At 42.1% G+C, this 26,783-nt stretch overlaps 1 protein-coding gene across 1 annotated transcript; it reads left to right on the forward strand.

The window, feature by feature from the left end:
* Positions 1-981: 981 nt before the first annotated feature.
* Positions 982-26,670, forward strand: LOC131291303 (uncharacterized). Its single transcript, XM_058320501.1, has 3 exons — positions 982-1,150; positions 25,006-25,165; positions 25,402-26,670. The coding sequence occupies exons 2-3, from the start codon at positions 25,029-25,031 to the stop codon at positions 26,330-26,332; spliced, it is 1,068 nt and encodes a 355-aa protein (XP_058176484.1). The 5' UTR covers positions 982-1,150; positions 25,006-25,028; the 3' UTR covers positions 26,333-26,670.
* Positions 26,671-26,783: the final 113 nt, after the last annotated feature.

The following is a 26,783-nucleotide window of genomic DNA, read 5'->3' on the forward strand; positions in this document are numbered from 1 at the left end:
GGTAAGGAACGATCATTTGGGGGTATTAACTGTTTAGGTAATGAATTAATGAACAAAGGGGGCGAGGGATGTTGTGCCGGAAACAACCGGTAGCCGGAATAACAAATTGAATGAATTAGCATACGAAGAGAAAACATCCTTAGTGAACTTCTAACTGTAAAGATTTTTGGTTCTAAAAATATTATACCGTAAAAGAAAACAAATAACCCGCTCCTTGTTTGTGCAGTTCATTTTCCTTACGTTCGTTGGGACGGATTTTTCTTTCGCTGTTTTCAGAGTCTAATTATAAAATGTACGTCACATACGCGCTGGCACAACAGAGATTCTCAAAGGATCGTAGCGACCTACCCCAATAGGAATATGCCAATCCATCCAATACGTTAAATTAGTTCGTTAAAATTCAACAATTGTGCTTTAATACAATTGCAGTAAGAAAGTAATTTTAATGATGAAGAATAGGGGGTGAGAATCTCTGCCTCAGCGTATCGTATCGTATGTGATGTTCCCGCGTCGAAATCAGCTGATAGCTACCACGATGTTCGCTGGTCATATGATCAACGACGGATGTCGTGTGTCGTGTCGGTGTATGTTTTACCAACGTCTTATGTTTGCCGACTGCGTGCTGTCTTTGGTTGGTTTCTACTTTTGCTTGGTCGTTGGTAGGGTTTCTAATGTTAACCACGACTCTATGTGGGGGTCCAAACAGGCCGGTACTTGTCTGCTAAGCTCATATAGTTTTCAACACTTAATGCTCGTTTACGGCTGCGTGCGGCGAGTCGTAAGAAGAATTAGAAAAGCAGCGTCGTCCGTCACGAGTGAAACCACCACATCCATCGCGGTGGACCACACTCGAGCGATCTCTGATTCCCCGCGGGCCCCGCGTTCTCTCTCCCCTTGTGGCGTATATCGTGCTTTTTGCTTTTATTTGGCGTCGGACAGGTTCCTCAGTTCGATACTGACCGACGGCCGGGTAGGCTGTGTTTGTACGCGAGGTTCAGCTCTGCCTTATTTTGGTTGCCATCTTCGGCTTGTTGTTTCGTGTGACGGTTGCAACGTTGGTTTTTCGTTGCGTTTTCAATTTCCCGATCAACCTTTGGAGGCTGCTGCTGTTGCGGTGAAAACAAGGCAGACACGAGCTACTTCGAAACCGGTGAGTCAGTGCCCTTTTTGCCTTTCCGATTAGCAGCCGATAAGGTCGGACTGTACACATGTAAGCGTTTGCCGGTAATCTGTCAATAGACCGGCGTACGTTTCTGACGCAAGGTGTACGTGGTCTCTGCGGCTTTACACATATATTAGTACAAAATGCCCTTTCATTTTTAAAAATTCCCGGGGTCAAGGTCGGGATGCTGTGGGATACTCTACGCAGTTTTAGCTCATCTGCCACACCGTGCTATGTGTGCTCCGATGGCAGCCGCATAATGTGTGCGTGTCCGTTTTACAGATAGCATGCGCGAGATTTAACATCGGCTGTTTCTTACAGCACACACGCGTCGATACACGCGATGTTGCGCAAGCAAAACTGATGAGCTCAGTGGAGGAGGTTGTTTTGACTTGTTTTTTTCGTTATCTTCTACTTCCGTCTTTCTTTCCAAGCATCCCGCAATCCGCCTTAGGTTCTTATCTGCGCGTCGCCACCTATGGCATAAACCAGCGGTCGGCATACGTTTACAAAAAAGAGCCAGATGATGAAAAAAACCTACAACCGCGGGCCAAATATGTGTTGTGAAATTAAATCCTTTTTGAATGAAATCTCCGAGAAGAAACATAAACATAGTATAAAATATTTTAAAGATTTACATCTCCTCGTTGATACATTTTTCGTTGAATTTAGTACTTTTCCAAAATACTGTTCGTTCGTTGTACTTTGTATAAATATTTTTGACGAATCATTTACTCACATTATATTACCGTATCAAACGTAGTTACCGTTTTCTGGCTTACTTTAAGTTCCTATAATTCAGCTTCAAGAAGTTTAGTATAGTGTAAACCGTACTTTGTTTCGTAATGGTACCGAAAAACGTTTTTCATGAAGTTTCCTTGCATCTTTGTGTATGCAAGATAAACATATTATTTTGCCTCTCGACGGGATTCGCTAAACAGGGTGATTTAAGAACGATTAATAGTAAAATGTGATCGTAAAATCTAATAAAAATATAACCCGTATATTTTTTCATAGTTGCCTGGTATTGAACATCACGTTCAACTGTTTCAATATACATTTTTGGGAGAAAATAAGCGTGATATCCTAAACTAATTCGAAAAGAAATCAGATATTTTGTTGTTTGTATGTCGGCTAAAATGTTCTTACGAGCCGAATAAAATCTGCTTTCGGGCCGGACTTTGCCGAGCCCTGGTATAAACTGTTTACCACATTCTAGGCAACAGATGTAAACCTGTTTTTTTTTCGTACGATTGGAGCTTCACCAATCCTGGTCTTTGAGATTCGCACCGCCAGTGTCACACTCGGCTTGTGTAGGTTTGTTTTCCGCTCTCGCAGGAATTTGTTTGTTAAGATTGATTAACGATGGCATCAGCAGGCTGGACGACGGTGCTCGTTGCGGTTTATTTATCCCGAGCGAAATCTGACCCACTGAATTGGTTTTAATTCTTGTTAATTAGTCTAACTTCACTCTCTTGGAGGTTGCTTACTTAAAAGCAAATTGTGTAGGAACAACAAGATACGCTTTATCTAACTGTTTGCTATTTAATGTTTTATCTGATTGTTTTTTGTTACATGTTAAACATAATTACATTTGTTTTCTATTTATTTTTCTACTAACTTCTGTTAGGAACAGGTTTGTTTAGGAATAGTGAAAAGCGATATTTGTCCATACCTTGAATTCTGTAAATATGCCTACACTTTTAGATACTTTAAGTCAATTGACTGGTAAACATTATTCTCCTTCTTTTGGGCCGTTATATGAAGACGTAAAAGAACAATCTAGGCAACAAAATCAAAGTACGATAAAATGGTCCCCTTGGGAGGAGCGATCCCCTCCAGGGACGTAGGGTTCGTTTATGGTTGATTATTTGATTTGTTCAGATTCGGTAAAACGCTTGGGCTCTTCATCATCCCCCGAAATTGCCAGCCGTGTAGGTTATGGCAAAGTTTGGTAATGAGACCTCCCCAAGGAAAAAGGGCCCGATCTCCAAGAACGTATGCGACGTAAGACCTTCCTAGCGGCCGCTTGTATTGCGCAATGTTGCGAACTCCGGCGAAAACCGAATTTACTGTGCAAATTCCGCGCTCCTCTTTTGAGACTCTTGAGGCTAGATTTCTTATTTCTAATTTGGAAGGCAGCTCACATGAATTGACACAATCACAAAAATGTGGGAGAAAAGTTTCACGCACGGGATATTTCAAGGAGAAATTAATTGCCGATTGAAATCAATTTTCATCCTTTCATGGCCCCCTCCCTTGAGCGTTTTCCCTCGTTTTCCCCCCCTGTAGTTAATCCGTCACCGTTTGGGATCGTGTTTGAGTGAAACCTCTTTTTTCTTGTTGTGTATGCCTTAACGTTATTGAATGGTGCTAATTTGCGTTCAGTTCACATCAAAGTTGTGTCATCGAAAATAGATGACTATAAAGGGGAGGGGTAATGGGGTTTAGCCTCGAAGCGGGGCTCGCATAAATTCGAGCTTCACGCATTTATTTACGTAAAAGCGAGCCTTTGATCACCGGAACGAGTAAAAAGGTCTTTTTTTGTTTGTTTGTGATGGTTGGAGGGCTGGAACCTTCCGGTAGGAACGGCTCTCCGGGTAGAGAGATGAGTTGTATTTTAGTTCGCACCTGCGACCCATTTTCCCACATCCTACCCCCCTCCCCACCGTGTTGGAGGATCCGAGGGGTTGATGAAAATGGCAATAAAATGTCAATTTCATGCTCCACTTCGCCGCTTTGTGGAACCGAGCCGAAAAGAAGGCGAGCTTCGTTTCGAATAAAAATGAATACCACCCCGCCATTCCGGGGGGGTATCCGTGCGGGGTGGGATGGCGGATAGCGGGAGGAGCATAATTTAAACATCATGTTGAAGCTTAGCGCTTCGGGGGCTCGTATGGCAACGCCCGAAGAGGGAGCGTTGAGGCGGTAGTGTGACAATAATGGACTCATTTGCTGCGATAAGCGTGGGCATGTACAGCGTTTCCGCTCCAGTCAGCATGTTCGTTGTTAGCCCAGGCTCCATTTTATGCCTCCCCGATACAGAACGTCAGGCTGGCGCGAAATGAAAAGCGCGCACCAGGCTGAGTGGGTGGCAATGTAGTGTTTGCCACCCACCCCCAGAAGGGCGTAAATGGTTGCAAATGAACGAAGTGATTCGTGCCAACATCGGCACCCTCACTGTCCGACAGCAAGTAAACAAAGGCAACCGGTGTCAACCTAATTGTCAGGCCCCGTGAAAAATTTACCTTTTTCATATGCTTGGGAAATGTCAAAGAAATGCAAGTAGTAATACGTTCCTTTTTAATTATCATTTCTAACTTATTCCACTATTTTTAAGACTCTCAAATGAAAAGTGGGAAAGAAGCTGTGCGCTATCCGAGTTGTGGTGACCAAATAAGGGAACCTGTGGCAAAATGCCCCGGTGGGGTTGAATGTACCAGCCTTTTTTATGCTCCGCGTTACGCCATTTGAAACAAAATTAAATAATTGAATATGTTTGTTGGCGTCTCTCATACATCTGAGGTTCACGGTTCTACATTAACATGAGAGAAAACAGAATACAGTGAATTATGCCTGAAGTCATTTAAGATTCTCCAATGATGGTTTAAGCTATTAAAAGCATGAAAAAAAATATTGCAATCAAGATGAGATTCATAAAGTACAAGACCGGGTTACATGTCGTGCAATGTAATTCTGTAAATGTAAGGCAAAAAGGCCCCGAGGTGAAAATCTAGGAACGAAGTTACGAAGAAAGGAAGTTACCAGCAGAATTAATTATCAATTATATTTCTCTCTCTGGTATTCGTTGATTTTGCTGTAAATGTTTTTGGCATTCTTTGATTTTGCTTCATCAGTTTTAATTTTCATAGTCAAAGTTTGGAATGATTTTCCTCATCGTATTACAAATTGATCAAAGTATTATTTAATGATTGGTGGATGATTTTAAATGCACCGTGCGACCATAGCACATCAAAATGTCGCAAGCTAATTCACTTCATAAAAAGAGTCTCTCTTAACAACAGATTAGATTTGAATGTGTTTAAAAAAGAAAAAGGATTAAACGAAGAAAAGAGTAGTTTCCTATTCTCCCTTCCGTTTAGGAATTTTGATACCCTAATGAACAGAAAGAGGTGATATTTTTTAATTTGTTTGAATTTGTATTTGGTCAAACTGATTCAATATGGCACTTTCCCTATTGAATTACCACCCCTAATAAGTTTAATCTATTCTACATCTATAAACCTATTCTATCACCTGTTCTATCATCTTATATGCAATTTTTTGCAACTTTATTCGTTTTATCTTTGATCTGGTGGTGTAGTGAGAGGTGTTCCAAAATTAATTGCTTTCGGTCTAATCTTCAATAGAAACATGATGTTCTTCTGTTGGACTTATGTCGGATTTCGTGAAAAAGAGTAATCTCAAAAATGGTTTTAATCACAGTCTGAAAGTTTTAATGTCGTTTTGTTTATTTTGGCTAGTAGAAGAAAGGATTTATAAACAATCTGTGTAAATTTGGGGTGTTTATCTTGCCCCACATAACCTTACCTGCCATTTCAACGCTGCTATAGAATAGCCGCACTATAGTCGCAATCTGTCTTTAGTACAATCAATCAAAGCCAAAACTAAGCTGCTCAAAGGATACATGCTTGGTTTTCTACCGCAGAAGTGTCGATGCCTGATGCGGATTAATGCTGTCACCCGCTAAATCTGTGACAAGGCAGCTCACGGGTTAAGGATCATCCTTTCCTTTCATCAGGCGATGTTTTTATGGTTAATAAACGCTCCTTCCTAAAGCAAACCAGTTTCGCACACTCTGCAAGTGAATAATGTTTACCTTTAACCGTTTAATCTTTCACTCGAACCCGAAAGGATAGTTTAGACGCATTAAATCTGGCGTTATTGTTTATGATTCACGGGTTTTTTTTTGCCTCACGAGCCTTTAAGGGATAAGGGTCAATTTACTCTTTTAAGCCATCGTTCAGAGGGTGTCAGAGCCAGACGGTTGGCCAACGCGAACCGCTGGAGAAAGAAGAAAAACTCATCAGGCACGGGAGAGAGTTTTGGCGTGACCTGAGGGTTTGCCCAGAAGGGAGGTGGCGTTCCGCACCGCACATTCCTTACCTTCGCATGCAAGGCAGCATGGATAATTTATGCCCCATACCGTACGCGCTCCCCGTACCGGGCAACCACAACCGCCAGCAATGTTCATTTCCCGGCCCGCCGTTGACTTATGGCTCGGTTTTCTCTTGTGGAGACTCCCAATGAGTGGAAAAATGCGCCCGGTACAAAAGGTGGGTTGTAGCCGGGGATTGTCAGAAGCGAGAAATACTCGCCTTGGTGGTGGTGGTGGTGGAACCGTACGGGTTCCGTTGTCCATTTCGCTGGCGCGGAGATGTCGTACCCTTCGCTAGCGCTGCTGGTTTGAGGTTAGGGTCTGTTTGGGCGGCTCGGTCCGGCTTACGTGTGGTCGTACGAGAGTGTGGATACGCTACCATCACATCATACGAGAACTTTCGGTGGTGTTTTCCTGAAATCTTGCATCTGAAGTGGAACGCTGAAAGGAAGTTCTAAGCCATATGACCACTTTAACCGACACAACAGCTGGTACCAGAAGAGGTTTGCCATTCTGTCAGCTTTAAGGATCAGTTCTGTCAGCTTTTCAGAAACTGCTGCAAGTGTTCGCGTTAAGTACGTTTTTCTCTTGCACCTGAATTTCATAAGGCCTTAGAACTATTAACACCTTGTCGTCCGGGCGATTCCCAACTTTTATATCGTTCTCCTGGCGTATCTTCTGTTCTGTCATAAGTATAATAAGTGTGGTTTAGTGAACAAAACACAGTTATTAAACTTATCGAATGAACTTATTAAAGTCAAGAATTTATAACAGTTTAAACATTTGCAATTAAAACGCATGAAAAATGAATATTTCTGTTTACATAGAACTGTAATCACCCCAATCCATGGTAGTCAACCAGCACGTCTCCACTGTTGAACCTCCGGATGACAAGGTGTTTGTTGTTGGTTTTCAACATGAAAGCTATTTTTACTTGGCGATTCTTTTACTGTGGGTATATGAGACTACCGTCATTGCATATGAGTACCATAGGTTGTTCTTTAGCACGTTGACTGCCATGTCACCCAAAAGTGGGTGATAGCTGCAATTAGTTCTAAAAAGTTTTTGACCCATAAATAAATGAAAATGCAACAAAAAAACACTATATGGATATTAAAAACAAGTTCCTTTGGAAGCTAAGTCTTTGCTTGGAAATCGAAAACTGTCGGTTTAACAAATGTTACAAACAAATTTTATTTAAAAAGCTTGAACTAAAGAAGTGTTCTAAAAACGCTTCGTGTTAAATCTATGTTTCTTTTCTGTTTCTTTGTTTTTAATTGTATTTTGTTATTTTAAGTTTCACAAGGTTTTGTTTTTAAATTTCTTACTCGGTATCCTAAAGGTTCCTTTATTTTATTTAACTATCGTTTTTAATGGTTTTATACAGTTCTCTTCTTCTAAAGCTGTCAGTTGAGTAAACTGTCAGTCAAAATTTCAATGTTGTGAGATACCTTTCTAGCCTGAATACGCTAAGTGAAATGTTAGTTCCGCAAATGAAATAACCACTAATATAGCGCTGACGTGTGAGGAATGAGGTTTTGTTGCAATCGTTTAAAACACCTTTAAGTTAATGTTGCCCTATGAACAGTGGCGGATTAACAAATTAGGAGGTCCCACGCGGGAAATCAAACGGGGCCCCTTTGATCAATCTTTAGGTTTTGATTTTTACAAATATTATATGTAAGCGATGCATCTGCCGTTTAGTCCTTGTAAGTTTTTTTTAAATTTTTTTGTTAATTTATTCAAGATTGAGTGTATGCAGGAATTAACTACGTTATATTGTTTCTTTTACTCAAAAAATTATGTGTTTTTTACAATTCGAAGAATAATTGAGATTATCAAATTATTTTTAAAAGATTTATTGATTTACAAATAATGCAAACATAAAATTGAAATTATGGTACAGGCAGGATGAAAATTCAGATATTATTCTATTCAAATAAACGAAATATTACTCGCTTGTAAATCCTAAAGTAAGTGTAAGTTCAAAATAACTTTTTTTCGACATTTCTTCCAGGCAAAGTCATTTATGATGTCTGTTGCATCAATATTATCTAAAAATTCCTGTTCGATATAAAGTATTGCTAAACTTTTCAATTTTGTTTCACCTATCGAATTATGCAAATAGTTTTTTTCATCTTTTCAAGACAGAAAACGATCATTCTCCTGAGGAATTCGAAATTGGTATTGTTAATAGAATTTTTAGAATTACCTCAATGTTTGGTAAAGTGCAGGACATTTCTTCGCTCACACGGTATACATTTGTTAAATTTATATTATTTTGAGGAAGAAGCTCGTTTAATTTTTCTTGTACATTTTGCAAACCAACTGCTATATTATTTTCTTTAATAAACAATAAAAATTGTTCGATTTTATCCTCCTAACAATTTACATCAATTTTTTACATCAAACAATTTACATCAAAATTGTGGTTTTTGTTCTTTTGATAAATTCAAGTCAACAAATATTTTAATCGGATCAATGGTTTGTTCGTATTTGTCTGCTCTTTGAGCTATTTGGGCAGTTACATTATCGCAAATGCTGTAGAAGGTATTGACTCTGACATCATTCAGATTTTTGTTTGTTCCTTTTCAAATTCGCTCATTCGAATCAAACGATAAGCCAGTTATTCTTGTAGCTTCCCTTTCCCTACTGGTTGTAGTGACTTATTGGTCGCATTCATTCTTTGCAAAATTCTATTGCAGATTATGGTCATTAAATAAATTTCAAATTTAAACATGTTTATTAACAATGATTTTGCTTCGTGAATTCTCTCGTGTTTTTTTATTTCGTCAGTAACTATTTTATTTAACGCTTCCTTGATTTGCTGAAATCCAGCTTTGAATTTGTGTGATCCACATTGCCCTCGGGGCCCCCCGACAGCTCGGGGCCCCCCGCGGCCGCTTAGTCCGCTTACCGTTAGAGCCGCTGCTGCCTATGAATGCAATGGCTGTCACTTTCAGCAGAAGTATCAACTTTTATTTCATTGCAGTATACTTCTTTTAGTACCACAATTAGCTAAATAGAGCTAGGCTTATGATAATGTTTCGTTCTTTAGAAAGCAAATGTTAGATTGTTATCGTTCATCATTTATAAAGTTCTATTTCATAAAATCTTCCGGAAGATTTTCCCATAATTCTTAATTGTTTCGCGCTTTCTCCGATGGCGCACTTGTCGAGTTAAACCGGTGAACTTCATATTCTAGGAACTTTTTCTTGCTAGCTCTAACTTTTCCAACGAACGTAATTTTAGAATTAATTTGCAGAATCATAGAAACAGGCAAAACTTTCTCGCTGCCGCGCAACAAAAACCGGTGGCCCGCCTTGGGATAAAATTTCCTCCAGCAACGGAAAATGGGTACGAGACGTAGCATGTTTCCTGGGTGGGGGGGGGAGGCAGCCCACCCGCCCGCCTTTCGTGGCGAGTGGTTCAAAATTCAATTTACTTGATAAGGTCAGCCGTCGTCGAGCCTGCACGAACCGTTTGTTTTCCATCGCGGTGTTCTAAATCTGAGACTGAGGCATATCGGCTAGCGTGACAAATATGAACATAAACCGAAGCGAATGACTTTCAGGACATTCTTTATTATTATGCTATTGCGCGAACGAACGATAGTCCGGATCTCGCGGGTAAGGTGGCGTGAGTGGTGTTATTTTGGAGGAGTTCTTTTGCACCGAAACGATATCGAAGTCGACCTTGAGTCGCTTTAAAAAGTTAAACGTTTGTTCCGCTCACGACGGGATGAAGCTATTGACAAAAGAGAAGATTCATTCGCTCGCTCTGGCACTTCATCGATTCACGCCACGTCATCGGCAAACTTCTTGCGATCGAGCGCCGTGAAGATTTACAAATCCGCCCCACGTTGGACGAGAGTAACTGAATGGAGAATGTGGTGGAAAATCAATTATCATCCACAGCCTCCCGGTTCGGAAAACTGTGATGAAACACAGGACCCGAGGCGAACGAACGGCCCTAAAAGCAACAGCTTTTCCGCACGCAGTTTCAACAATAACAGCGCAGAACAAGAGGAGAATGAATGAGTGAGTGGAAAAACAAACCCCAAAGACCGAGAGCCAAGGCAGATCTGGTTGGAAGCTTTTCCTAAACAGCCATTTCTTTTCTTCCCGCTTTCTTTTCGCTTCCCGCGAAGAACAACACGCGAAATAAAAAGTTGCTACAAATAAAACTCAAATTATCTAATGGATGGGTGGTGGAAGTCGTTTGGAGGGGTGGGGGGGGGGGGGGGGGGGGGTTTGGAATGGATGGCTGGAAAAGCTGCCAGGGCAATCCACCAAATTTGACTCTTGCTCGGCGAAAGGCAAGGCAAGATGAGAGTTTGTGGGCAAAATATGTCGCCACAAGGGGCTTTTCCACTCGCCTATTTCTCTTGTTCTCTTTTCTTTTACTGCCCGCCTTCTTCGCACCCTCCCCCGTGGCGGGTGTCAGATTGTCCGCGGCGCTTCTTTTTGGGGCCGGGGACGAAAAAAAGGGGTCGCCAAATTTACATGATTAATGAGTGTGCAAATATCGGGCGGCGCGCGCGCTTGGCACGCGGATATTTTTCGCATGCTTTGACATCGGGGGATGGTGGGCGTCCAATACACCCGGCCGAACAATACATCTTTCGGCTTCCGAGTGCCCGCTTTCGCCCTGCGCGACGATCGAAAGCACAACAACGCTGGCGTTTTGGAAGCAGGAAGTGGAAAACCAGAAAACACTCTCGCGTTACGGCGACCGCAAAACAGCCGAACAACCAAGCCACCCACGCCCGGTGGAAAATCCCTCCCCCAGCAGCCATTTTCCTCTGGGAGGTGGGTTGGAGGGGAACGGCGTAGGCGTCGTGGGGGGGGGGGGGGGGGGGGAAACAAAAACCAAAACGCGCGCGGGATGAAAGATTAAAATTGCATTAGGCGAATGAGAACGACACAAAAAAAAAGGCGAGGGAAAGGGGGGGTGGGGGCGATGATGATTTTCATTTTTCTCTAATTTTCCACCCCTCTTTACCCCTTTTTTTGCCCTTTTGCCAAATACCCGACCGTTGTTGTTTGCGATTTGTTGCGCTCGTTTTGGCAACCGGCCCCGGATTCTCAGCAACAGTTTCTGGCACGAAGGGGGAAGAAAAGCAGATTGCTTATTTGCAATCAGCAACAGTCTTCCAGCTGGCCGTTGTTCCTGCAGCGTCTCGCAAAGGGTGGGCGGGATTTTTTTTCCGCGTGTAGACATTTTCAAGCTACATTTACCCAAAGCTTTCCTCTTTGATTTGTACCGTGAAACTGAACTGGGTGGTTCCTGCTTCAAATCAACTTGGTTTTAAATAAATTGGCAAGTATCGTTCGCACTTCAAAGCGTAACTGATTGATTTATTCACTCAATATACTCTGTCTCATTGCTATAAGACCACTTTGTTTTTTACGGTTTTTACTGTATATATCGGTTAATTAATTTTTTCATAAAGCCTGCTAAATTTGCATAAACAAATTCAGAACTTGATAGTACATCATAGAATGGCAAAAATATTATCCCAATGCAATGATTGCATGATTAAATACAATCGGACTTAAACGGCATTATTTTCAACTAATTTACAGGCATAATAGTTTAGAGTAAATATTCTTTTCAATCAGCTTAACGTTCTGCATAGTTCATACATCTGAAATTTTTGGTTTGTGAAAAAGCCTTTTCATTGTAAAAATATTCAGTAATTTTTAGTTATACAAATCGAAAAATGCGTTACGGTGAGTATAACCGTTGTTTGGATTTTAGTTTTAGCTAGCAAAGGCCGTTGTAGCTTAGATAGTTATTTGTTATTTCATTTGTTAAATTAATGGTAGAATCAGCATACGTTATGTATGAATCTTTTCTTTCTCAGACCTCGTCAATATCCTTCTTGCGCAGCTTACTCCCCGGCTTTACAGCAATTTGTCGCTTGTCCGGGTTTGTCAATCATTTGTCAAAAGTCCAAATAACTTACATGGTTTTCCAGTTTATTTCTTTTTTTGTTTGACGAACTTTTATAGTTTGTTTTGCGTTTCTTTGTCAGTATCAACGCTTCGATAATTTGCATGGACTAAAATTTGAAAGATCATCACAAAAAAATCATACTGGATTTTTTTTTATTTCCAGGAAAGTCTAGGCAACTTTAATGAATTCAAAATCATACGTACTGGGTTTTTTTTTTATTTCCAGGAAAGTCTAGGCAACTTTAATGAATTCAAAATCATTTCCAACAGAATATTTCATTTTATAAAATATTTTTACATTTTTTACCGGTCTATCAATTTGAATACATGTATATGGGTAACGGCATGTACATGGGCTGTATCAATATTTATGTACAATCAATTTCTCTCAAATTCAAGTAAATTTAGTAGGTAATTAGAACAAATTTATCAAGAGTGAGCTAATTTTGCTATGTATTAATCGAAAATCACGAAAATCAAGGCGGTATTTGAGCAAATGGAACGTGTGTTTGTATTTGGAAAATAATGCTAAAGTGATTTCGAATCTTATAAAACACTTGATCCTTTCTAGTACCTTTCATCAATCAAATGTGATCATAGTAAATTAATAAAAAAAAACTGCGTGCAATGAATGAAAATGAGATAAAGATCATAAATGTTTGATAAAATACAGTATTACATTAAACAAAATTGTTTCGAGGATGTAACGAACAGTTCGGTGAAAAAAACCCTACCGCAAAAACCGCGCTGAAAAAGGGACGAGATACTCGAATAAAGGTATCGCCATTACAATGCCTTTTCAAGGACGTCTCGCTGGAAATGGCGGATGCCTGAGTTTTATGGAACGTTATCCGGGATGATGTTGATGATGATGATGACGATTTTTCTTCCCGCCGTTTGCTTTTCGCGCCGCAGGAACGTTGACATTGTCCGGGGCTTAGGTTAAGGTATTGCTGCGTAAAACATCATCACCGTGGGAATCTCTACGTACCACTCGTTGTGTGTATGTGCGCTCGTGTGTACAAACTTGCAGACGAAGTGGATCAAGTGCCGGCGCCACGCGAGGGGAGTCCATCAAAATCGTCGCTCGCCCAAAAAATGCACCACCCATCGCAACCGATCGATTCTGTTTGCGGTCATTATTTTCCTGATGGGTTTTTGGGCTGCCCGGGGATTTCCCGGCGACCTTGCACCGCATACCGATGCGCGAGTGGTGAGTTAAAATCGTAAAACGTGGAAAAATTGGGGGTTCTACCGTCCCATTCCCCCCGGCGGGAGTACCGTTCCGGCAGCAATTGGTAGTAAAATGGACACACACTCGCACTAAAAAATGCCCCACCGAAGCTTCCAAACTCCCAGCAGCATCAGCGCTTCGGAACGTCTTGCTTAGTGCGTTGTGTTGTTGCGGAAGGGGAAGGGCGAAGAAGCGAGAAGGGGCGCGTTGCTGGCCATCAACTTGGAGTGATTTGTCATAAAAATTTATGTCAACCCATAAATCTCCCACACTTGCTCACCAGCGCGGGTGGGCCCTTCAGGCTGCATTGACCGGAGCTGATGGCGTTTGGCAAAGGCGAGTACTTCTTAGGAAAAAGAAAACGCGGAAGAGAAAAACAGTCGAACGGAGGCACGAAATATGATAAATTTAACAAATGTGCAATTTATTTCATGCAAAGTTGGGAAAGGGGGCTACAAATGAGTGTCTTTCAAAAGACAAACACTTTTTTAATTCATAATTGTATCATTTTCTTACACTGTGCTGTCTATTATTGTGGAGCACAAAGTTGCAAGTGTTTCTAAAGCGTTTATGTTGTTTGTTACTATATTTCTAAATACAAGTCTCAACCAAACATAGTAGACAAATTCAAAAGACAAACAAATAGAAACAACACACAATCGTGTATGGCCGGCGGACTCCACCCGCGCATCCCACAGTGCACTCGGTGCTATTTTCATCATTCGCGCGCGCTCTTGGGAGACATTCCGCAATTTTATTTATTTTTGTGCCGGGCGATGACGTCCCTCGTCAATGGAGCCGAGAGTTTCCTCCTGGAGTGGATCAGATTTATTAACCGTCGCCGGCGCACTTTATACATAACTAGGCGCGTACTCCGGCCGGATGACAATAAATAATGCCTAATGAAATGGAAACATCTGAAACATCTTCTATTTTAATGGCACGAGATTGGTGCTAGGACGCACGCCAATTGTGATCCTGGCGCTTGGTTTGCGATTTGTTTGCCATCAATGTTTATTCGATTATGACCGGTGGTGTTGTCTCAGTTTCGAAAAAATCATATGGGCATGTTTTGTCCTGTTGTGTTTTATTCTACGAAAACGACTTAGATTTATTTGTTTATTTTTTCCAATGCTTGTTGTGCTGCATTGATTCAATTGTGCTTTTTTCTTTGAAATCGTTTTTGTTATTTTTTCCAATGCTCGTTGTGCTTCATTGATTCGATTGTACTTTTTTCTTTGAAATCGTTTTTGATTGCTTATGTATGCATTTGAATTATACATATTATGTTATGTAAGCCTTTGATGTTTGTTGTTATACAATTTGAACATTATAAAAATAAGACGAGTATTATATACATTTTGCAAAACGGTAAGTGGGAGACATGAAACACACAGTAATTGTCTGGCTTTGTGCTCAATTTTATTCTCAATTTGCTTATTATATCTTGTTTGTTCTTCTTTCCATCAAGTATGTACAAAAAGAGAGAACAAAATGATTCACCAAGCAGCGAAATGATCGAAAAAATGAAAAGCTATAATATTGGCAGGCAAATGTAAAGTTGGACACTTGCTTTCCAGGATTAGTTCATGGTTTGTTCAATTATTTTCAGAAGTTTTTGATATTTAATGTTATTTCTTTAAGCTTCTGTGACAGTTTATTGATGCCTGGCAACAGTTTTTACTAACTGTTTTACACGTCTCTGGTAAAATTTCTTTCGATTGCTGTGTTGTTACCAAATGGTGGTATTTAATGTGTTTTTGTATAAAATAGTGTATACTTTTGATCAAATTCTATATTTAATTTCAAGATGGAGACTCACAAACATTTTTTATATCTTTTAGGATAATTTAGAATAGCAATGTTTGTGTTACATTCTTAGTTTATAGTAAGACAATCGAGTTATCCTGACAGATATCCAAGTCTTATATGCATATTTGAACCTTATCAATATCTTCCATAACTTTCATAATATTCATGTTATTTGTTATTTGTTATTTTCATCTTCATATTTCAAGGATTAGACCAACCAGTTTCTTTTTAAAACGCTTTTGCATCGTTTTGTCACATTTAATCAATGCATTGTAATGAGATAGAAAGAATGCCTTGCAAAATAATTCAAAATCATGGTCTTCATAAGGTTTTAAAAAGTCAAGGCGTCTTTTACGGATTTTATCAATGTTCCTTTAATAGTTTGGAACCGTTTGAGTGCTTTAATTGATTTTGTTACGCGTTCCATTTACTGTTTAGCACAGTGTATATTTATAGAAACAATATTTCTTATGCTCTACCCAGCTGTGTTCCGGTTTCCTGAACCCAACATCAAACCTTTCACAAGAAAACTCGCACCGATTCGTTTTCTAGCCACCCCATTTTCGAGTTTTTGCGTTTTTGTGGAACACAGTTTTTCTGCTCGAGACATTTTTCGTGCCCTGTGTTCTGTTTTTTTTTCTTCCAGTACCCCCTTTTTTAACGCTTCATCGGTCGTTTATTCTCGGTTTTTTTTTTAGCTAAAAGCTCGGGGTTTTTACCTTTTCGGGGAAGGTGTAAAAAAATAGCAACGGCAAATGTAATAAAGGATGCCAGAAATCAAATTTCCTCACTTTTCGTTCTATTATTATCTTGTTTCCTTTCCTTCTCTTTGACGGTTTGTCTGGGCGAGCGTCTTTCGTTTGAGTGTGTACTCCGTTCGTTTTTGAGCTTTCTTCAAAAAACAACCGGTCAAACTCGCGTTGGAATGTATTCGAATGGGGCTTTGTATGCCCCAAGATGATAACGAAGGAATGTACACATTTTCGCCGAGTTCACTCCTACAATTCAACAGTCGGTATTTTTGGTGGATTGGATGACCCAAACATTGTTGAAACAGAGTATAAGCCCGTTGTACAAAATTATTAACCATTTGCTCATTTTAGTAAATAAAATTGAGATGTGTTTGCACTATAACCTCTGAAAAATCGTTGCCGTATCTCGTCTCAAAACAGTACTTCTGTTTAACTCTGTGCTACAGTTATTACTTGTCAAAAATGGCATAGGTTTAGACTAGTTTTTCAAAGGCTTTGAATCAAGTGAAATAACTGAATGAAACCATCGTTTTGTTTGCTTCCCTCACCGGTGTACCGTAAAAATGTGCGGAAAACCCGCATGTCAGAGTTAACAACACGGGCTGGCAGCACACGTACGCATCAAATCAAGCCCTAAAGCCCCCCCAAATGAACGGTACGCGGGTTTTCCGATAGCTCTAGCTTCTTTTCGTGTTTCACCGTCTTCGGCCACCGTCAAATGGGACGTTTCATACCTGATCTTCCACCGGAGAGGTACCGTGTTGGGGTGTGTGTGTGTGCAGTGCCGGGTGTGCAATTTCGTCGGCATAAAAGCTACCGGTAGTTGCGGTGTTGCTCTCTCTTTTTTTTTTGCATCCCGTTCGGAAAATGGCCGGTAGCACTCACAAACGGTGCCGGGATCCGTTAGACATTGCGATCACGTTCGCTCCGGAGACGCTATAGCGACCTCTTTATGTCATGATAGGTAATCGCCCCCCCCTTCCGCCGGTCTCCATTCACGTTCGGTCTATCACCAGGCCCACCCGCCGCGCTTTCCCGCGCCATCGGTTCAGATTTTCACAATTTTCCACCGGCGAAAGATAGATGGGTGGCCTGCATGACGATAAGGAGATTTCATATAATTTTAAGATCGGCAGATGAAATGCACATAACCTGCATTCATATGCCATCGCCATCCCATGCTCCACCTACCTCCCCGTCCCTTGTAACGCCGTGTGTGGCGTTTCACCGATCATCGGTTTTTCCTTCCGAACATTATGGGGATGGAAAAAAGGGTTTACCGACACCGGGAAGCGCCGGGAAAGGTTTTGGGGCGTTGGCGACGGAGTGTTGGGGTGTGGATAGGATTGCAATATTTTCCCGTGCTTTATTTTGCGTACGTGTCCGCCGGAAAAACCGAATTCGGCCGCTAGGCGCAGTTGGGGGAAAGCGGGGGCCCACGAAACAGTAGGAACGTAACGGGCGGGCAGCTGATAATGGAAATATGTTCGCAAATAGTCCCAGTTTGTTCGGAGGTGTGTGTGTGCAGTGGGGGACGGGGGGTAAGGGCACCCGGACGCAGTTTGCTCGTGATTTTTCCACACACACACACACACACACATACAAACTCATATGCACCCTGAAACCCCCCATAATGAAGCGGAGGGAGTTCGCAGGGAAAGGTTGGAGGGAAAACGTTGAACACGTGGGCCATAAAACGACCCGACCGTATATTTTGACACTTTTTTCCCCCGCTCTCTCTCTCTCTCTCTCTCTCGAACGGGCTTTTCCAACCGGAATTGCCTCGAAGATGGAAAACGTATTCGCAGGAGGCTTGGGCGAGCCGAGCGCTGACGAGAGGAGAGGAATGATGACGGGGGAAAAGTAACCGGCGCGAGAAGTTATGAGCGACGATGTTTCGGTCACTTTTGAGCTCCCTTTTTTCCGGTCGCTTCATTTAAAAATTCGGTAGCATTTTATGTTGCCTCTTACTTAATACTTTATTGAAAACTACTAAAGTTATAAAAGAAGGATTTTCATAGAAAGTTTTTAAATTATTAAAATTTTAGTACCCGAATCTTTTGTGAAATTGTGCTTAACACGTTGGCTGCCACATCACCCAAAAGTGGGTGACAGCAGCAATTAGTTCTAAAAAGTTTTTGACTCATAAATACATGAAAATGCAACATGAAAACTATAGTAATATTAAAAACAAGTTCTTTTGGAAGCTAAGTATATGATGGCCTTCGAAAACTGTCGGTTTAACAAATGTTACAAACAATTTTTATTAAAAAAGATTGTACTAAAGAAGTGTTCTTAAAACGCTTGGCATTCAACGTTATAAACAAATTTTATCAAAAAAGATTGTAAAAACGAACGAATTGATTGAAAGATTTAAAAAAAAGTGTGTTAAAAACGCTTGGCAGTTAACGTATTAATTAAGCTGCTGAACTGTTATTGAATAAAATTTTCAAATCCTTTTAACATCATGTTTACGTTTTCGTTTACATTTCTGACGTCAAATTGACGGTTGGATGAAAAAATGAATTCACTGAAAGGATACAACATTTATTCATACTTAGTCTGAAATGCACAATACCAAGCATTACGTAGCAATAAACTATTGCTGGAAGATTTTGCTTAAACTTATCATGGAAATATTAACAGTTTTCCGTCAAATTGTTATCAATTTGAAGAGTTTGTCCATATACTGCTTAGGCCATCTTTAATCCTTCCCTTAAGACCAGTTATAGATAATAATAGAGTATTATAAAGGGTTGGCAGGGGCATCCTTTTGGGAAGTCTTTAGGACCGCTTTAAAAAAATTATTGAAATGTTATGTTAATGGAAAATAAAGCATGTAGCAAAATTATAACGAAAATCACTCGCCGTTGTTTGCTAGTTGCGCTGTTGAATTCGCTGTTGTTTGCTTCTTTCGCTTCTTGTTTACCCCTGTCAATGTTTGTGACATTTCACTTAGACTTTTCGGCCGCGTTAAACCTATTTGCACTTAAAAAGGTATTTGAGTAGTTGCACAAAGTGGTAAAAGTTTTCAATTGGGGTTAAAAAATAATGGTTTGATCTCAATCGATCCTGAAGCGTCGGACCGCAGGATCTTAAGTGCTTTAGCCAATGGAATCAAATTTTATTGACATAATTATTCATTCTTCTTTCAAGTATGTGTCAACCATATTTACATATCAATCAAGTGTTAACCAAATTACATTTCAGCAATGAAATTTTCTTGTAATTGTTATCTGTCCGCCCTTAATTAATTTATGTTATCTAAATCACTTTAATCATTAGGAGACGAAAATAGCTGACATAACCCGATTTTAGAATTGTGGGTATGTCATCATCGTCTCCGAAAACTGTCGATAATAACAAACTGTATCTGGTAAATGTCATGTAAATTTCGTGTTGATGAATGATTTTATTGGAAACTTAAGGAGGTCAAACAGATTCAGTTAGGACGAGGAGAATATTATTTTCTAATCTAGAAATGGTTTTAAAGTTGGTTTTAACAACAATCGGTAAAGTGAGCATGTAAGAATGATTAGGCTTAAGATGAGATTTAATGGTATAACATTAATAATGACGCTAATTAAATGATACTTAGAACTGTACTCAACAGGTTTGGGAGTATAATCGCTTCCAAAAACCAAAGCGAAGTGGTGGAGTTTTCCGAAACCTATTGATTATTACCTCGCTATCGCGCCGGTTGCCCGATCTGGCGAATAAAACGGCCGTCCTTATTAATTAAATAACGCCATAAAGTGGAGGAAAATATTTTCAATCAATGCAACGCCGCGGGCCCTTCCTCTCTCTTTCTATCATTTTAATATCCCAAATCGGAGACGCAGTGGTGGCTTCCATCAGTTTAGCCACTTGCACCCCGGTCGGTTATTAAAAAAAGGGCCGCCGACATTTTTGGGTTTTTTTTTCCTTTTTTGGTTGTCGTTAGCTCGGCGGAAGCGAGGAGACAGGCTCCGGCTCAAACCGAGGAAAAGCCGAGTGCGGATGTGCTGGGGTTTGTGGAAGCGTTTTTGCAAGCGATGAAAGTGAAGGGACGCGACCATCATCATTATCTCCGTCAGCATCGCCATCATCAGTCAGCCCCATTAACATCATCAACAGTGTACCATCTTTATCATCAGTGCGGTCGCCTGTAGAAGGCGACCAGGTTCGTGTCCAAAATTAAGACGTTTCTTGATTTTCGTTTTTCGTTTCCGCCTCAAGCCGCTCGGGATTGTGGAAAATATTCCCCTCCGCCCCTCGTCTAATGTATCTCCTTCATAGCTACTCTTCCCCCTGGCTGCCCTTCTCCTTCACCTTATTGTAGGCTCGCCTCGATTGTTTTCCCCTCCGGGGAGCCCAAGAATGGACCGGTCTTCAATTGAGTTTCCACGTGCTCTCGAGGTGAAGTATCGAAGGGAAATGACTTCCCCACAAAAAAAAAACAAAGGAAACGTTCTCCAAATTTTCGTCAGGTGATGTGACATGTTTTCTTGAGCGGATGAGTGTGAGAACAGGAAGAGTAACGGCTAGAAGGAACCGTAATGAGTCATAATTCTCCATAGAAGAAGGCTCGGGAAAGGGGAACGATGTGCGGGGATGATCATCGACATATTCTTGGCCGTATCTTACAAGACGCACACATATTACCTCCCCGGTAACCGGTCGCGTTTTAAACGGTGCGCCTTTAAATGAAGGGAAAGCTCGCTCGGCGAAAGGAAGAACAATGGGAATCAACGATATTAGGAGTGGGGTGGGGCGAAGGGGCAAGGGAAAGCGGAGGTGGTAGCAGGAGGTAGGATTAAGGGATGGACTCGAGATGCCATCCAATCAGGATCGCTTCTTCGGTGCTGCCCAAAACAAGCATCCTTAAGGAATAGGCGAAAGCCCAAGGAGAAAGCAAGGAACTTCTACTTCAGCGTCGTCCTGGTCTTCATAAATTCTTCTTCTTCTTCCCTCCCCTAACTCCCCGATGTTTTCCATCCAACCTGCTCTCGGACCTTGGATGGTTCCACTCGCAGCCAACACACGGCCTGTGACTGCCTGAACACAAAAAATCAATAATCATCAAAAAGCCTCAAAAGGAAGTGGCGCCCGGTCCCGGAGTTTCCTTCGCAGGTTAACCGAAGCACCCTCCCCCCCCCCCCCCCCCGCCTCCCACCTTCCTCCCCCCTCATACTTCCTTTTTTCTCTCGCTCGTGCACTTCAGGTTTTTGGTAGACAATTCTTGAGGTATGTCCCGGATCATTTTCTTGTGGCTTGGTCGGTACGTCGGTACGTGGAGTGTACTTGTGACGGTGCGGGCGCGCGCGCGCGTATTTGTGCTGGGAAAATGAGAGGAAATATACGCGCACGCTGGCAACAGACAGCGGCATACTCCACCTCTTCACTTATTTTTGTGATGTGGAAAAAGAAACCCATCTTTTCCATTTTTCCTGTCGCGGTTGAGGTTGATTTTTTCTCATCGGTCGTCGTTTTGGCCTTTTTCCACAAGATCACAGAAACGTTTACCGTAACTAACATCGCGCTGGACGACCAGCCCTGGGAAGAGCGGGAATCGGTTTTCCCGGGACGGAGGCAAGACGTCGCACAGTGGCTCAGCCAGAGATTTCACACAGGTTGTGTTTGATTTAAAATAAGAGGTTATTTGTTGTTGAATGAATAGAACCAATATTTATAAAATTTGTTACCAGTTTTACTTTTTCATACGCCAAATCTTTGTTTTTAGTCAGAGTTTCAATTCAGTCGGGCTTATTGTTTACTCCATGCACCTAAAAACATTTTTCCATTTCTTTCTATGCGTCCATAAACCACAACAACGATGGTTTGGGAGATACCTACAACTCCTAGGTACCTACGATTCCGATGGTCACAAATTAACTCAGTCAATTTTTCTAGCCTACCTTCTTAAGATGCCGTATGTATGCTCTTATATGATCCCAAATATCTCCCTTTGGTTCCATATACTAAGGTGCTAGCACATGAAACTTAATGAAGCTTAAATATTGTGTGAGTTTTTATTTGTTTTTGATTTTTTTTGTATTTTTGCATAAAAGTTGCTTTTTTATAAATTTACCAGATAGTTACCAAAGTTTTCTTTGCGACGATGTGTGAGAAAATATTTTATCAATCTCCCAAATTTTAGATGGAAAACGAGACAAATATTTCAATAAATGCCTCATTTACAACTCTTAACACGTTGCCTGCCATTGCTATTATTTTTGATAGCCAGCTGTCATTAGTTCTAAAAAGTGTTTGCCCTATAAATAAATAAAAATGCAACATAAAAACTGTAGTAATATTTAAATCTAATTCATTGAGAAGATAAGTCTTCGTTTTGCCTTCAAAAACCGTCAGTTTATCAAATATTATAAACAAATTTTATTAAAAAAGGTTGTACTAAAAAAGAGTGCTAAAAACGCTTGACAGTCAACGTGTTAATGCAGCTTTTAAGAACGATATCTCTCATAACTCTTAATTGAAATAGGCAATTTTCTGGTGAATTGTTATTAAACTATTCTTCCTTTATATACGAGAGAGGTTTTGAAAATTGGTTTTGTCAACTGTCAAATCAAAAGACCGAACTCTGAGCCACTGTGCGTCGTATGGGGAAATTAGTGGATCCACGCGGGACTTCAAGCGTGGAGAATGATTACCAGCCAAGTCAAGTGTAACGGTCGGAGCGAAGGGGATCAGAATCATCATCAGCCATAACCGTTCTATTTTTGGCCTCATCCATCCGTTTTGTGCTAAAAGTTGACGATAAGTTCGAGTGCGATTTCCTTCCAGTCAAGCATTGCCATTTATTTGTGTTCTGCCTCTCGATCCCGTGAAGGGCAAAATAAAACGAATCCGACGTGTATAGTACCTCGGCTAAGAACAAATTGACATTCCATCTCGGCAATGGACGATGCTCGGAAGCATTCGATCGAGGTTTCTGCACTCGTATTACTTGTGCGCGAAACAAATAATCGACCGATTGTTGTACGGTTGACAATAGAGGTTGGCTCGTACTTAGCTGCGACCAGGGTCAGCCACTGCGCCATAAAGCGGGCTCGGAAGTGTAAGTGGTACTCGGCAACAAGAGGCTTCTGGCCTGGCCGTTGCGTTACGCACTTGTTGTAACGAAGAAGGAGAGGGTGGTAGTCGGTGAGCACGACGAAATGACTTTAATGTGCTATCCACTGGAGAGGCGGGAGAGAGAAGGAAAGGCGAGCATAAAAATGAAACGAAGATAAGGAAGGGGGTGGGGGCGAGGCACAATGTAACACAATTGTTTGGTGATAAATTGGCAGAGAGAAAGAGAGATAGACACAGCTAGGTGCGAGGGAAGAAGAATGCCGGTGAATGCGAGCGAAGGGAACAATAGAAGGAGAACAAATAGAAAATAATTGAAACATGGAAAGAATGGATCCCAGGATCCGTACACGAGCGAGGCTTAGGAGAGCGAGAGAGAGAGAGCGAGAGCGAAAGTGGACGAGAAAAGGGAGGGAATCGGTGGAGAAAGAAAAATAAAAAGAGAGAAAACAAGACAAGAGAGAACGAGAGGGAGTTCAACAGAAGGATGCTGTGTTATAGCGCTATATAAAGTTTGAAGGTAGCACGATTGGGTTGGGCGCATTATTTTGTGCGTACGTGCTCACTCTGCCCACTCTGCACACATCCACACACACACACATGTACACACAGGGTGGAAAAGCAGGAGCTTTCAATAAACCCTTCTACTGCGGGGCGTGCGAACACCACAGCCTGCTGTGCTGACGTACCACCGTCGGGAGCAACTGTAGAAAGGCCAACAACGAAAAAAAAAGGAAGAGTCGAAGTAAAACGACATGGCTAGAAAAGGGTGCCCGGATTTTGATACATTTTTCCCGCATCACATCACTTAACGCCCTGCACATGGTGCGATATGGTGCTGCGGTCGTAAGTGTGTCCCATTATTGACCGCCCCGCGGCCTCTGAACCCGGTAGCTTCGTCCGGTTCTTCCGATAAGGCCCTCCCGTCAGCCTTGTTGCACCGGAATGGTACCAGGACAGGTTTAACGAAGGGAAGGAGCGAGCGAAGGCTGGTATTTGGTGAAGGATAGCAACACTGATTGACTACCGCAGACTTCACCAGACTGCGCTCTTGATTGCTACAGCTGTGTGTGAGTACGTGCGTTCATGTAGCGTTACTGTGACGCTTTAAAAGGAGGGTAACCTCACCGACCTTGGAAATATATATGTTGGTCTTTGGCTCATACACCAAATTTTTACGAGCTTCACATAATATGAACTAGTTTTGTGCAATTTATTCAAGCGCCCAACAGGGATCAGTCCTGACAGTAGCATCTGACGACAAAAAAAGAGATTCGTTCACGTACTCCTTACGAAAGATTTGCCTTTCCGTTTGTAGATAGAAAGGAAGTACTAAGGAGTTGCGTCTAACTAATCCGATCAAAATTCGACGAAATACTTTAATCAAATTCTCCAAATTTAGTTGAAACACAAATATCCAGTTTTTCTTTTCTCCTAAGTATATTTAGATTGGACTGGAGCTATGTTCTTGTATTCAGGTTCTCTGGTGTGTAGAATTCTTGGAATATGTATCAATATCCCAGTAGTTGGTATTAGTATTAGTTAGATAGCAGATTAAAACATTCTGAGGAAGCATACTATGTTTAAGACATACATTTTTCCGTTGCACCTTCTCTATGACCTTTTACTAATTGTGTTTAATCCTTCGTACAGGGAAGGTATCAAACTTCTAGAATTCTTGGAGTATGCCTTAATTTGAAGAAAATTAACATTTTAACCTGTAGAATCACAAGACAGAATAAGTCTATGAAATTCTGAGGATGTTTGTTTTGGGTACAACACGGTATATTCTCCTATGGGTCTGGTTCTTGGCATGGGACTATGTTGGGAATTGCGCCTTATCCGTTGACCCTGTTGCTAATTGTGTTCAATCTTTCGTGGATCTGGCGGGGAAGGTATCTGACTTGCGCCGAGCAGCATGGACAACTTCGAGCGAATATTGGTCGACGTCGACTGCAGCCGGTACGAGGAGGATGCGTTTTCGCTGCTGGATAAGTCGCGGGATGTCAACATAGTGCGGGACCTGCGCTCATCGACCGTGTCGGCGTTTGATCAGTAAGTTTCACCCCTTCGGTATGTGTGTTTGTGTGTGTCAAGCTCGTGTAGTGCCTGATTTAACATCGGCCGGTAGTGGCGATGGTGGTGGTTTACGGTGATGGTATCTTGTGGCAGTGGCTTCCTCTAACACGGGGTGAATCGGCAGCCTGCTAGCTAGTTAACACACTAACGCTAACGTTGGGATGTTCGGTATGATGTTCACAAACGGTTTGTTGCCCTCTTCCTGTTGCAAGGACGAGCTTCCCGCAGCTGAATATTTCGTCCCGCACGCAACTCAAGCAGCAGCTGTTCCGCGAGCAGATCAAAAACAGTGAGCCCGGACCGCGCGCCATGGTTACCTCGCCCGGACCGCCCGTGCTATCCGTACGGCTTCCACTCGAGAACATCGACATCGAGCTGCCGAAAAAGGTGCTCCAGGTAGAGACGAAGTTGGAGAACCCGACGCGCTACCACGTGATACAGAAGCAGAAGACGCAGGTGCGTGAGTATGTGACGGCGGCGCTCAAGCTGACCAAGCAGAATCTGGTGCGTGAGTCGTGCCGCCACACACGTCTCATGATTCTCGGCCGGCTGTACGATTCGTTCATCAACACAAAGCCCACGCAAGGTCAGGCAACGCCGGGCGGCCAGGCTGCGATTGGTGCGCCAGGTCCAGGCGGCGGCGGTGGTGGAGGAACTACTGCTAATGGCAGCGGACCTGGTGCCGTCACTCCACTGGGACCCTCGTCAGGGAAGCTGGCGAGTGGTGGTGGAACGCCCGTGGCAGCGATGATGACAGGGACGCCCTCGGCAACACCGACCATTGAGCAGCAGCAGGAGTGGCGGCTGGAGATGAAACTATCCTGCCGCTTCGGCAACAAGCTGTACCAGACGTTCGTGGATGAGTTCGACTATGTGCGAGACCTGCTCGGGCTGATCCGGTTCGAGATCCCCAAGTGGGTGTACGTGGTGTCAGAGTTCGAGGACGAGATTTCATCGTACGAGAGTAGTAGGGCTGCAAGGGCGGCTCAGCAGGCTGCGGCAGCCGCTATCTCCGACCAGGAGTACCTGCTTCGCTCGAGCTTAGGCGGTGAGAAGGGATCAAAGCACGAGAAGTTCATCGAGCCGGAGGTGCGCGACCGGATAAAGAAGGATAACCACAACTGCAGTAGGTATCGGGCGTAGTGGACCTGACGTTTATTGGAACCCTGGTGAACCCTCTGGAGATACGCTGTCTCCTTTTCTGTAGTAAGCTCCAAGTAGCATCGGTATGTAAGGATTCTAAGGTTGTGTCAAAGCCTACAAACGTATGGTTTATCCAAATTTGAAGCTAATATGGTGATGAACACGTAACATCCATCCATCTATTTTGAAGTCCAGTTCATGATGTGGTGTCTGGATTGTATCACATTGTCTATACACTAGAAATGTTCTATTCTGGACAGCCAGTTTGCTGTCTTTGCTTTCTTTGTTTCTCGCTTTCCCTTTTTTCCATCTACAAGAGTCTCTAGTATCTGGGAGTCGGAACGTTCTGCGATATAGAGTGATAGCTGTCTTCCTCTTGGCTGTGCAAAGTGCCCCCAACGCTAGTCTCCGGTGTTTGGAATCAACACTACGAGCGGGCCGTGAGTCGACG

This window comes from Anopheles ziemanni, chromosome X, assembly GCF_943734765.1.
Source record: "Anopheles ziemanni chromosome X, idAnoZiCoDA_A2_x.2, whole genome shotgun sequence".
Lineage (NCBI taxonomy): Eukaryota > Metazoa > Arthropoda > Insecta > Diptera > Culicidae > Anopheles > Anopheles ziemanni.